Raw genomic sequence first — 12783 nt, 5'->3', positions numbered from 1 at the left:
GGAAAACCAAAAAATAATTTCAAAATTTTAATTTATTTTTAATTAAAATAAATATGGTTTTTAATGGTGTTAGAAGAATGGTTAAATTGGGAGCATTTGAAAAAAAAAAAGTGTTTTGTGAGGATATTTATGTAAATTTAAATTTTTAGAAATGTGTTTATGCAAAAAAAAAAATCGAAAAAAAAAATACTGACCTAAAGCTATCAGAATTTTTATTCAAGAAAAGAAAAACCTGTCTGATATAAACGGCAGTCCCCAAAGCGAGTCCACTTTTGTGTCTACAAACCCACTGTCAAGTCAGAGCGGGACAGTCCGGCACTTTGGATCCTCTCGTTTGCACTGTTCGTGCCGGTCCTCCCGTCGTGCCGGCTTCCATTTCACCAACCGCTAATTTGAAAAATTAAAGAACTCGGACCAACCATCGGAGAGGGCGGTCTTTGGGTGTCGCCAAAAGCCGGTGCAATCAAAAATAGATGAGCGTTTTGGGCGCATTCCGATTCTTCCCTCCGGTGGTGGGTTCTTCTTTTCCTGCGCTGCAGAGCGAATGTCGGACCGCAACCTCCTCTCTCTCGCGCCCTTATAAATTCCTTTCATTCTCCGAGATCCCTTCCCCATTTTCCAACTTTTTTTTTTATCCGTCTTTTTCCTTCTATTCTACTCTGAGAGAGAGAGAGAGAGAGAGAGAGAGAGAGAGAGAGCGATGGGAGGGTGCGCGACCAAGCCCACGGACCTCAAGGCGGAGTTCGAGGCCCCTCGGCCGCTCGAGGAGCCGTCGGCGGCGGCGGCGGCGGCGGCGGCCGGTTCCAAGGCCGAAGAAGCATCCGTAGAGGAGAGGAAAGAGGCGGCGGAGGCGGCCACAAGTGGCGGCCAGGAGATCGAGAAAGGGCCGCCGGAGGAGAACCGCAGGAGATCCCTCGGCCTCTTGTTTAAAGAGGTACTCTTTCGATTTTTATTTATATTAGAAAATATTTTCTGCCCTTTCTTTACCGATTGATTTGTATCTGATGGTCGTCAATGACCAAGCTTTTTTCCCTTGAATTTTTAGATTTTAAACTACTGCAAGATTTCTGTTTTAGGCAAGTTAACTTTTTCTTTTTCCGGACATGTATTTAGAGTATTTAATGGATACGGCCGAAAACGAATCGGATATGGACTGGATACTGGTATATCCGTTTGTATCATTGTTTTTTTAGCATATATGAATACGGATATGAAGATATACTAAAATTAGGATTTATATTTGTTATAAATGGATACGGATATGAATTAGATATTAAGCATATCCGTATTTGTTTTGAATGCATCCATGCAAGTTGAATATTAGTTATTTCCATATTTTCCATCCAAACACGGATAAAAGTTGGATATTATTTAGATATAAATCGGATTTTTAGCCGAATTCAATAATAAAAACTGAAATTAATTATATAATTTTAAAGACTAGAATAGAATCCACTATTCAGATTGTACATGACATAACATATAGGTAACCAAGGTTCTAAGACAGTCATTAAATCTACATGGTGACCAAACTAATCAAAGACCCAGGTCACTGGTGTAATTGGGTTTGTATTATAAGTGTTAAAATAAAAAAAATTAAAGTAAAAATATATAATATAAAAATATTAATAAATTTTTGCATCAAATATTACTATTACTCTTTAATTGCAGCATGCATAACAAATAATTATGAATTATCTATTTTTAAGAGCTCGTAAGAAAATTTATATATAAATATAGAAATAGATAGAAGCTATTATCATTTTTAATATTTCTAACAATAAAGTTCTGAAAATATCATAAAGAATAAAATAAAGCATATTCATTTTTCATTTTTATCAAAGAGAACAAGATTTATTTTTTTAAATAAATAACGAATAAAATATGAAACATCACAACATACATCAAATGACTATTTAGTGACGTAAATATATATGAATAAGTTACCTTGGCGGTTGACCGAATGCCCAGATCTGACAAGATTTATAAGCACATAACCGAATTCAGCATCTGGATTTAATCTGATACTTGAATAGTACACCACGCTTTGGACTATTGGATGGCATCATGGTGTGTGCTGTATACTTTGAGATGTGTGCCATGTTAGATTTCTTTTATAACATGACAGTTTTTGCTTTTTAGCATTCTCCACTGCGATCCGATGTGGCAGCATGTGATTGGAAGTTATTTGAGATTTTTGGAACCTCTTCCAGTCATGCTTTGCCACTTATGCAAGTAAAAAAAGTGCATGTAGAAACTCTTGCACTTTGTAACTTAGATAATTTGGGTGTTCTTTAAGAAGGCACCCATGGAATCCTAGTTGCTAGTCAATATTAAAAAATGAGAAAATTATATGCTGCTCTGGGCATCAAAAACTGAAAACTGTGAAAAAAATAAAGACTCTTTGGCTACAAGCCAACAGAAAATGATTAAACAACGTGACATTGAAAATTTACTAGCTTGCATAACAATCACCATGTATCATATCATGCCTGCCATTTTTTTTGTTTTCCTTTTTGGTAAAGCATATGCCTCCCACAATTGGAGGAAAGAAAAGTCATGATTTTTTTTGAGAAATGAAAAGCCATGAGTTGAATTTCAAAATCACTATACTATCCTTTTCCAATATTTGAAATTTATTGGATTTTATGAGTTAATAATTTTAAAAAAATATGTTTGGTTGTTAAAAATAATGTTGAAAATGAAAAAAATGTAAAATACTTGAGGAGAGTAAAACATGATGTTGAAATATTATACTCAAAGTAGAATATCACTATTTTAAGATAGTTATAAATTTCATTGTACAATTAAATATCTAGCATTATAAAATCATGACTTGCAATTTCAATGCACAAGTAAAATTATGAAGTATCATATTTTTGTAGTGCATTCAAACACACTCTTATTAGATCTTTTCTTCCTGAAACACCATTTAGTGGTAATGCAGAGTTTGGCAGGATAGTAGACTATACATATTTACTTGAACACATAATGATACCATGGTGCATCATACAGATGGCCAGTTGTAGTAAAATATTTGAGCCCTTCTTGGTACTGATTATGTGATTTGTAAAAGAAGTATCCAGCTTTAGCTTTGTGGGACATAATGATGCCTTTTTCTTTTCCTCGTATGACTTCTCTTTGCCTTTCTTGTGCATGCTCTTAGGAATTGATGCATTTTCAGGGTCCAGCTCTTCTTTGTTGCATTTTTGCTGTTACAACAGCTGGCTAAAGCCCATTCTCCTTTGTGGGGCAGCCCCACCTTCTTTTGTATATGTCTTGTTATTTAAAGTTCTGTTCCTCATGGAGGTACCTTTGTTGTATTATAATTCCTGTGATCATGGCTTTAGGTGATTAAACTTATAATATTTATATACAATTCTAGCACTTACACAAAACCTTAGGTTCTTTTTTTCATGATGCCTTTCGCTGTTCAACATTGGCTTGCGCAATCATGGTAGTTTAGCTTTAATGGAATGATTTCATCCCAGTGCTATACTTTGGGCCGGGAAAATGAAATCCGAAATTTTATAATAAGACACTAATCTTAGATATTAATTGAGGTTTAGACCAACAAGTTGCAGATATGAAGGAGTAAAAATGTAGACAATTTTTCTTTAAAAAAAATGTAGACTATGACAATATATGTAGGTCTGATGATGATTAAACTTAAATATTTCAAGGAATTCAGAGTGAATTGGAAGTCATGGTGATTAAACTTTGCTGTCGATGCAGAATGAAGAGAGCAGTGGACCCTCTGACACTGGGAAGACTTTCATGACAGAGGCTGTTACACCACCACCGAAACTGGTGGAAGCAAAGGAAGAAGCAGTTCAGTCCAAGGCAGAAGTACAGTGTATGGAAGATTCTAAGAAAGAAAGTATAGGTACTGACATCTCAAATCCTAATCCCGCTACTGAAAAAACATCTGATTCTTCAGCAGTTCAGCCCACGACCGAAGTTCAATCTACGGAAGAATCTAAACCCAGGACTGTGGTTGCTGATGTTTCAAACCCGAGTACCACCCTAGAACAAGCCTCTGTTCAATCTACTGAAGAATCTAAACTCAATACTCTGGTTGCTGACATCTCAAGTCCAAATAAATTTACAGAAAAAGCTTCTTTTACTTCTCGTATAGCAGCTTTCGAAGGAAATGACAAGCCAGCGGATTCAAAATTGAATGTTGAAGAAGTCCAGGCTGTTAAGGGAGGTGCAATGGATTCAAAATTGAAAGCAGAAGTCCAGAACGATGAGGGAGAAGGATTGTATTCAAAACTGAAAGCAGAAGAAATCAAGACTGCAAAAGAAGCAGCAGTGGATACAGAATTGAAAGAAGAAGAAATCCAAGCTGCAAACCCAGAAGCAGTTGATTCAAAATCGAAAGCAGAAGTCCATAAAGAGGCGGTAGATTCAAAATTGAAGGCAGAACTCCAGGCTGGAAAAGAAGAGATGGTAGATTCAAAATCAAAAGCAGAAGAACTCCAGACTGAAAAGGTAGAGGCAGCGGATTCAAAGTCGAAAGCAGAGGAACTCCAGATTGAAAAGGCAGAGGCAGTGGATTCAAAATCAAAAGCAGAAGAACTCCAGACTGAAAAGGCAGAGGCAGTGGATTCAAAATCAAAAGCAGAAGAACACCAGACTAGAAAAGCAGAGGCAGTGGATTCGAAATTGAAAACAGTTCAGACTACCGTGGAAGAGGGAGTTGATTTAAAACCAAAATTAGAAGTTCAAACTGCTAAGGGAGAAGCGATGGATTCAAAACAAGAGGCGGAAGTCATCCAGATGGTTAAGGGAGAAGAAGTAGATTCACAATCGAAAGTAGAAGGCCAGGCTGCTGAGGGAGAAGTAGGGAATCCAACAGCTGCTATCAGACAGGAAGGGGCATCTGTCATAAAGGGGAAGGTAGATATATAATTTCCAGTTTCCTCTGTACGAGAATTTGCTTGAGATCTTTCAGAAGGGAGTCTTTTTACTTTGGAGGATCATAGATCAAACGGAAGAAAGAACCACTCTTCTGTTTAGGTTATGGGTATGAATGCTTGTGTAATGTTATTTGAGGCTGTGCAGTTTCTTCTGTATTTTATTTATTTAATTGATGATTTGTTATTTGGTTTGACTGATCCATATCTTGATTGCTTTGAATATTTTGTTTTGCACTTTCACTTCCACCTTTCTGATGAATATTAGTGATTCAGTGTAGCTTGATATATCTATTTTTGAATATTCTTGGATGCTATTCTGTCGTCTTGTTCTAAAGAAATTCTGGCTGTCGATCGCATTGGTAATAGTTATTACATGATTGCTCAAAATGTGCTAATGAATTGTTTTTGACTTATTCTGACCATGCATTCTTAAGTCATAGGATCATATTTCTGCAGGTGTTGCCTCTTCGATATTTGGTTTTTAGTCCATAGTTTCCATGCTCTTTCCCCATAAAACACTATAAATGCCTCCAATCATCAGAATTCCACCTAAAATGCCACAATGTATTGTTGAAACAACTAGGTAAGAAGTTTCACCATTTCATGGCCAGGGTGATGAACTCTCTTGCCCTCCAGGACTCGACCGGTGCACGACAGGTGGTGAAGGAGGGCATCGAAGACAGCTGAAAGATAGCCTGAATGTGGACGGCGACGAGGGATCTGCAGTTGCCGGATATGGTCCATTCAGCATCAAACCTAACCTAAAACCCTTGTTACAAAGGTGCACTTGCTTCCATTTCCCTTGGCATTCTATGAGGGACAGAAATTTTGTTTCCTTTTCAAATTATCTTTTACCAATGATATCTGCGAATCTAATTCAGGGGCATTTTATTCATTTATAAGAATTGTTTGTGTTAGGCCAGTAGAAAGCAGGATTAATGTCTCGATGGAAAAAAGGTGAAGGATTAATGTTTGGATGAGGACAACTGTAGAAAAAAGGAAAAAGAAAAAGAGAGGACAAGCGAAGAGTTATAAAGCTCACCTAGAGAGTTAAATATAAGCCCTCTTAAAGGAAGGTGGCAGTCATGCAATGCAATTTCCATGAACTAAAAGGAAGGTAGAGTTTTCATGCTTGGAAGGTAACAGTCATATAATACAATAAACAGAAATCTCGCACAAAAAAATTTGAACTTTCCCATTACTCCATCTTAGATTTCATAGTAGTATGAAGAGTAACGGACCATATGACATTTGCACGTCAGGTACTTGACTATTGGTTTTAGATTTTAGTGTTATCCTGGTATTGTTTGAACTGAAAACATTTGCTTTCAATACCTTTGAAGTCTATCATGTGGTTTTGGGAGCGTTGTATTAATTATTCCACCATAATCACTGGGTAAAAGCACTTCATGATGCTAATTCATGATGTTACTAGCTTTTTTTTTTTTTGACAAGCTTTAGTTAACGTGATTGATTCTATGGATGAGGTAGATGATATGGGGCTTAAAAAATATCAATAGCTATTTTTCTAAATTACCATATCATCGAAATAGCTCCACAAGTTTCTTCAAGTCTATGAACATAAAAGGAGCTTACATAATATAAAATCACAAAACATGATACAATGCAGGCATATGGATTTAGGATTCCTTGTATTGGAATACAAAGTTAGTTCAAACTGAGTGAAATGGTGATGTGGCTCCTCTCTCTTCAACGCTATCTTTTCCATCTTCATTCACCGGCTCACACACCACATCCTCCTTGCTCTTTCCCCAGAAAACACTGTAGAGGCCTGCTACCATCAAAAGTCCACCTAGAACACTACAGCCAAAATACTAGTCATCATAATGTAAGGCCATATGTATCTCATGCAAGTCACTCAAAGAGAACCCAATTGGATAAAGACAAAGTTACCTTCCCAAATGAATCAGCTCGCCTAAGAACAATGATGAACAAATTATGGTGAAAATAAGGGCCAGTGGGGTGGACATGGCTAGGAAAACGGGGCCCTTCTTTTCGATGCACCAAGTTTGCAAGTAGAAGGAAACACCAGTGACAACAAATCCCTGCAATCCGGCGTTCATATTAATAAGAAGAAATAGTTATTCTTATCAGTTAGAAGATCTCATTTGACTAGCGAATTTATCAAGATAATGGTTTGATATCGTAAAATATTGTATTTACATAGAAAAAAAGGCAAAAAAGATGCATGGCTAATGAATCACAACATGTAAATTCACATACTTTAGTTGGAAAGATATTGATATACTCACACAATATAAGACAGCGAGCAGCCCCGTATCTAATCTTAGCTTCCATCTCGAGGTGTGTCTCTCAAATACCATGGCAACAATGAAAGACTGAACTGAGCTAAACGAGCATTGGAGAGTTGTAAGAAGAAGCTTCGAAGGGTACTCTTTTAATAAAATTCTCTGTCCAAAAGAAGCAGCTGGATTAGAAAAGGTGATTAATGTGAAGTATGAGAGGATTGAGAGCAACCTTGTTACTTATGTACCTGGAGAACAAGCCAAAGAGACCAAGTTACGTTAGAAGTGATCATGATGAAGGTTCCTTTAATCCAGTTCTGCTTCGAATGGGCAGGGGCATCACTGGTGGGGCTTGTTTTGTGGCCAAAGGGACGATAGTGGATCAAGGGATTTAAATGAGGACCTGTGTAGAAGGCCATGGTCATGACTCCAGCCAAGCAAAGTGCCACACCCAAGGCCTTAGCTACTCCTACGAGGCTCTTCATGTCGACTCTTTCCATTCTGCGATGTGTTGTAATTAGAGAATCATGATCAGCAAAAATTAGTGGCATCACTCTGTCGAAAACACCTTTCGGTTCTTTTGTTTCCGGTTAAAGAACACATATGGCCATGTTAAACCAGCAAATCTGAACTTTGTAGAGAGGAATTTGAAGAAAATTTTTTACACTATTTCATTTCACAAAAATGTAGAAGCAAACAGTCAAATGCTATGAGATTGTTATTCAAATGGTTGAATATCGCGCGCGCGCACACAAGCAGACATTAAATATGCTCGCACACAAAGATATAAATTTTGTTTTTCATACACACATCTGAATATCTGATGTTAGAGATGATGACCAGTGATGAGTGCAATGAATTCGAATGGCTACAGGTGGATACTACGAGAGAACATACCTATGCCTTCCATGGCTTATGCGTATCAGAGCTCTCATAGGTGTGTTGGTATGGAGTGTTAGAGACGAACACAGGGTGAACTGGTAGGGAAAGAGACTAGCATCAGGATGGACAAAACCAAAAATTTCTGCAATCGAAAAATAACGAGCTAGTTTGCAGGCCAATTTTTCATATGGTTTAAGCCGAACCGTCGGGCAAAGTTTATTGGAAATTATGAATCATGTTGTAATGGATACTCAGTTAGAAATATTATTGTTCATTTGTTTCCTCTTTTTTAGTACAAAACCTGGATCTCTTCCAATTGACCAACCAGTTGAGCCACCAGTAGTAGGTGTCTTGTATTAAAACTAGTATGTCCTTCATTTCTCACATTTACTTGATCTACAGCTGTTAACTCACTCAGTTGTTGATAAATTAACTGTGTAGCATACCCGACTCAAAAGAAGTTTATGGAAGCCAAGGAATCTTTTCTTTTTTGGGCAAAAAAGTAATCTTCTTTTTGCAATTAATATGTGTAACAAGTCTGGACGTCACCAAAAAAGGATTAGCTGGAAGGTAATATTTGTGTTTTTTGATTCCATATAAGTACTCCTCTCGTTTAAGCCGGACATCCTCGTTAGGTTAAGGATTCAAATCTATTCAAATCTAATCACAAGTATCACGATCGGCTCATAGTTAGCTACAATAAATCTATACTACAGTGCCTCCTAGTCTACATATCAATATAGGTTTTGAGCTAGGTTCGCTCTGATATCATTTGTGACAATCTAGAATTTCATCCAAAAAGACTAGTTGGAAGGTATTATTTGGATTCATTGATCTTATATAACTACTCAAGATTTATCTAGCGAATAGTCGATATAAGACTAAACGCATACCGGCATGGATCCTCACAATGTGTCCTCCGACCTATTAAACTATTAGATTGTGCCATGTTCCAGGTTGTAATCATAAAATACAAAGTGTCCCGTTCCGAGACATCATTACCAACAAGTGACTATTCCCATTTACCTGAGGCAGTGACCCACTGATAGTGCCAAGCATAGTTACAACTTCTGATTGGGTCCAACTCAGAGTGCATGTATAGAAAAAAGATTTGACAGTTTTGGCCACCTGCGCATCCATCATCTTATCCCCAAAAATGTTCAATGCTAGATGAAGGAAATTAAGGTTAATCATGTCTTCCGCTTCTGTTGATGTTTTCAAGCAGCAACCTCTTTTGAAATGCAAGAAAATGTCTTTGTTTTAACTTTTTAACCAGATATTATATATGTATGAAAATAATATGATCATATACTTTTTCTTCTATAATCAGATATCATCAAAACTGAGCTTCATGGACATGGAGTCCTACCGGAGTAGAAGGGCCAAGAAGAATGTGATCACTGGGACCGAGTTTGTCGTTGCAGAAGCCAGCGTTGCCGAGGTGTATATCAGCCCGATGTTATATATGTTCAAACTCAATGTAATCCTGAAAAACTCCCAAGGACTTAAATATTCTCATACTAAAAAATCTACAGAAAGAAGCACCAACTTAGAACCAAAACATACCCCATCAACGCATGCATGAAGATCTTGAGCAACACAAGAAATGATACTGGTGGAGCACTTTTCCTGAATATTATTTAGCGAGGCATCAGCAACAAAGGAAAGGTGGTGCTTATCTTTCAGAAGCCATCGCAGGAAGTAGAAGGAAAGAAGCTTATTGAGATTGATCTGTACCTTCCAAAAATAATAGCAAGCGGCACCAGCAGCATGGAGGCAGCCACCTGTCGGTAGAAGACGAACACGTACGAGCTCAAACCATCGTCCAATGCAGCCTTGGAGATCACATACATCCCCGTATATATTAATTGTATGAAGATCACAACCATATAAGGCTTCTTCCCATCCATAACACTCAAGTATAGCCTCAATAGTTCTGCTGATCAGGAGGCGGAGCGAGATGCACTTGAGATTGGTATGGGTACCCTTATTTAAATGGAGTGCAATGGTGTGCTATCGCAAGGGCACTAAGAAGTAGCTATCTGCGTGTCCCCATACAAGGTGTACTACGCCACCTAAAAAGGAGGATATTTGCTTTACAAAGGTGTCCAGTGGAGAATAATACGTATGGAGAATAATTGAACTGGGGCTTGCTTTTGTTGATCCAATGAGGTTCTTAAGTATCCATAACAACCCAAGATTTTATTCAAAAAAGATCACCAAAAAGTATTTTTTATGCTTTAGTCTTGTATGAGTATTCAATCCTCGCATACTCTTTTTGTTTAATCTCTGATGTTCTTGTTAGGCTAAGAATTCAAATCAATTCAAATCTAATCAAAAGTACCACGATCGGCCTATGGTTAGCTTCTATGAGCCCGTGTTACAATTTTCCCTAATGTGCATGGGCTATGAGCTGGGTCCCTGATACCATTTGTAATGATCTAAGATCTCGTCCAAAAAAACTAGTTGGAAAGTACTTTTTTTGTTCCTTAGTTATGTATAAATATTCAAAATCTCCCACACGGATCCTCATAATACCTATGGATGATGCTTTCACTAAAAATGTAATGCTTGTGCCACTTCAGATATTTTAGGTACTTTTTTATCATCCATAACTTTAAAAATAGAGAAGAATATATCATGTCTCTAGCGTATTTTTGTTTGCCTTATATCTTTATGGCTTCATCAATAATGATCACATTGAAATGGTAGTTTCTTTCCAGGGGTGCACTTGCAATTGACACTTGGAACCGTATGTTTGTCATTCTCATCGAGAGGACTCCATCTCTAGCTAGTTGAGCTAGCGAAGAGTGTGTAACGATTAGTCCATCATTGCTTTTTTTTTTTTTTTGAATGGAGCTAGTCCATCAAGTAGTTCTAAATGTGCCAACTATATTGTCTTCTAGGTCGTTAATTAGTGACAAGAAACTATGCTCAAGATATCTGTGGCTCTTCAGATAAACAAACTGGCTGTGTCTTGGCTACAAACAGCTCCATGGAGAAAGACAGGAAGCAGGCAGCATTCAGAGTATAGCCTATGAAATGGAGACGATTTGGAGGAGGAAGTGACAAAGAAGGGAGTGCTCATTGACTTCTTTTTGTTGTCCTTTGAAATCTTGCTTTTGAGGTGCTTCACTATTTTTATCATCCCCTGACTATTTTTTAGTGTACTATTCTGGTCAAGACTGTTTTCTCACTCAGGTGGTGCTTGCTTTCTTCCGTGAGCAGTCCTATGGTAACAGGAAAGCTCCTATGAGTTCTATAAACCAAAATAAAATGGGTTAATTTTTGGTTTGAATTTTCAAAAAATTTATTCAAACCAACCCGACCCAAAATCTATAAATATATTTTCAGACCAACCCAACCTGATCCGACCCATATTTAGTTCAGTCCATCTAGTCCAGTCTATCGAACATCAGTGCTATATAAAATAAAATTTTTATATTTAGACTTATTTCATGCAATCCAATCTATTGAATATCAATCTAATAAATTGAATCTAATTTTCAGAATGGGTTAAACCATTTTTTTAATAAATTGATCTGGTTTCAGCTTTGGTTTTAGAAAGTTGGCTTAAATTAATCCAATTCCAACTGTGCATTAGAGATTTGCAGTGTGAACCTCTCTTATCGTGATCAGAAACATCACATGCTACTTGTCTTGCACATCTGATGTTTCTTTTCAAAAAGTGGAACTGGAGTTTCTTGAGGAGTTCAATCATATAGGTACGTGGGAGTTTTTTATTCGTCAATCAAAAAGTTCCATGTAGCTCCATCTTGTGGTCGCGGCCCTTTTACTTGCATGCATCAAACATGGAAGCTGGGATCCCATTTGAGCCCCCTCCTGGGATATATAGCATGTTATACTTATCCACCAAAGTAAAAAGAATAAAACAAACCAAAAAAAAATATCCTGTCCCATCTCCACCAGTAATATATCTAGCTCCTTAGACTGCATTCGATATTTCATCCACATTTTTATGATCCACTGTGTTCAGAATCTTAGAGATGTCACAACGGAGAGAGGAAATGTAGGTCTCCTAAATGGCTGCACCTACCAAGCTACTGTTTAAGACGTCAGACGATGTAAAGCGGGCGCATTAAATAACTTGGTCCACTTGGGGAATCAGTCTTTCGCTGGACTGGCCAGTGGCATGACGATCTCTAACGTTGGCAATGAGTAGTTTGGCCACCTTTCCGACGTTCCAAAAGCTTCACTAACAGAAGTTGCATCTGTTTTCTGTGTGAAGGCTTTACTGCTCAAAGTTGTTCTTTTTGGCCAGCATGTCTCTATCTTGGTTCAGAGAGTTGGAATCCATTTAGAACTCAAACTAAAATATGGTGCTTTGGTATCATTTGGGTCATATAGCTTGCATGGATAGTGAAGGGAGATACAAGAACTGGCTTTATTGTTTGTCTATATGTGAATAGTTTTTCAATATTTTTCCTATATTGTGAGCCAACACCTATATTTTAACCATGTCAGCTGTCTCAATGTATATATATATATATTGAGATTAATTATGGATGTTTCTTGACGAACAAATGTATATATTGAGATTAATTAGTATGCTGGAAGAGAACTATCACTTTTGCCCCGCCTCTTTCCCTCGAAAAAAAAAAAAAAAAAATCCTTGCCTCAACATGGATCTTGAGCATGCAACTTGTGATTAAACATCAGTATTTATACTGTTGCCTTCCTTGAAAAATTTC

General features: G+C 37.3%; 2 protein-coding genes across 4 annotated transcripts; one reads left to right on the top strand and one right to left on the bottom strand.

The window, feature by feature from the left end:
- The first annotated feature begins 321 nt into the window (after positions 1-321).
- On the top strand, positions 322-6427 carry LOC103703246 (uncharacterized). Of its 2 annotated transcripts, none has more exons than XM_089926974.1 (3): positions 322-934; positions 3736-4902; positions 5534-6427. In XM_089926974.1, exons 1-3 carry the CDS (start codon positions 701-703, stop codon positions 5822-5824), a joined length of 1692 nt encoding a protein of 563 aa, XP_089783100.1. In that variant the 5' UTR covers positions 322-700; the 3' UTR covers positions 5825-6427. The 2 variants fall into 2 exon arrangements, with proteins under 2 accessions (XP_089783100.1, XP_017697309.4); XM_017841820.5 differs by having other exon boundaries at positions 327-934; positions 5559-5736.
- Positions 6428-6444: 17 nt separating this feature from the next.
- Positions 6445-10213, bottom strand: LOC103703175 (WAT1-related protein At5g64700-like). 2 transcript variants are annotated; one of them, XM_089926975.1, is made up of 9 exons: positions 9809-10213; positions 9638-9700; positions 9441-9557; positions 9098-9302; positions 8087-8166; positions 7438-7690; positions 7196-7354; positions 6837-6988; positions 6445-6743 (listed from the first exon to the last, which is right to left on the bottom strand). In XM_089926975.1, exons 1-9 carry the CDS (start codon positions 9979-9981, stop codon positions 6596-6598), a joined length of 1350 nt encoding a protein of 449 aa, XP_089783101.1. In that variant the 5' UTR covers positions 9982-10213; the 3' UTR covers positions 6445-6595. The 2 variants fall into 2 exon arrangements, with proteins under 2 accessions (XP_089783101.1, XP_008784161.1); XM_008785939.6 differs by lacking the exons at positions 8087-8166; positions 9098-9302 and having other exon boundaries at positions 9809-10205.
- Between the last annotated feature and the right edge of the window lie 2570 nt (positions 10214-12783).

This window comes from Phoenix dactylifera, chromosome 13, assembly GCF_051530095.1.
Source record: "Phoenix dactylifera cultivar Ajwa chromosome 13, Ajwa_hap1_PhDact_Kaust_v1.1, whole genome shotgun sequence".
Taxonomy (NCBI): domain Eukaryota; kingdom Viridiplantae; phylum Streptophyta; class Magnoliopsida; order Arecales; family Arecaceae; genus Phoenix; species Phoenix dactylifera.
Note: the sequence above shows the minus strand (reverse complement) of the source record. Positions and strands in the feature narration are given on the sequence as shown.

Coding starts and splice junctions, on each gene's coding strand:
- LOC103703246 (XM_089926974.1), top strand. CDS start 701: ATGGGAGGGTGCGCGACCAAGCCCACGGACCTCAAGGCGGAGTTCGAG. Junction 935..3,735: donor TCGGCCTCTTGTTTAAAGAG/GTACTCTTTCGA, acceptor CTGTCGATGCAG/AATGAAGAGAGCAGTGGACC. Junction 4,903..5,533: donor CATCTGTCATAAAGGGGAAG/GTAGATATATAA, acceptor TTTCATGGCCAG/GGTGATGAACTCTCTTGCCC.
- LOC103703175 (XM_089926975.1), bottom strand. CDS start 9,981: ATGGATGGGAAGAAGCCTTATATGGTTGTGATCTTCATACAATTAATA. Junction 9,303..9,440: donor TTCTTGGCCCTTCTACTCCG/GTAGGACTCCAT, acceptor GCATTTCAAAAG/AGGTTGCTGCTTGAAAACAT. Junction 7,355..7,437: donor CTCTTTGGCTTGTTCTCCAG/GTACATAAGTAA, acceptor TCTTTTGGACAG/AGAATTTTATTAAAAGAGTA.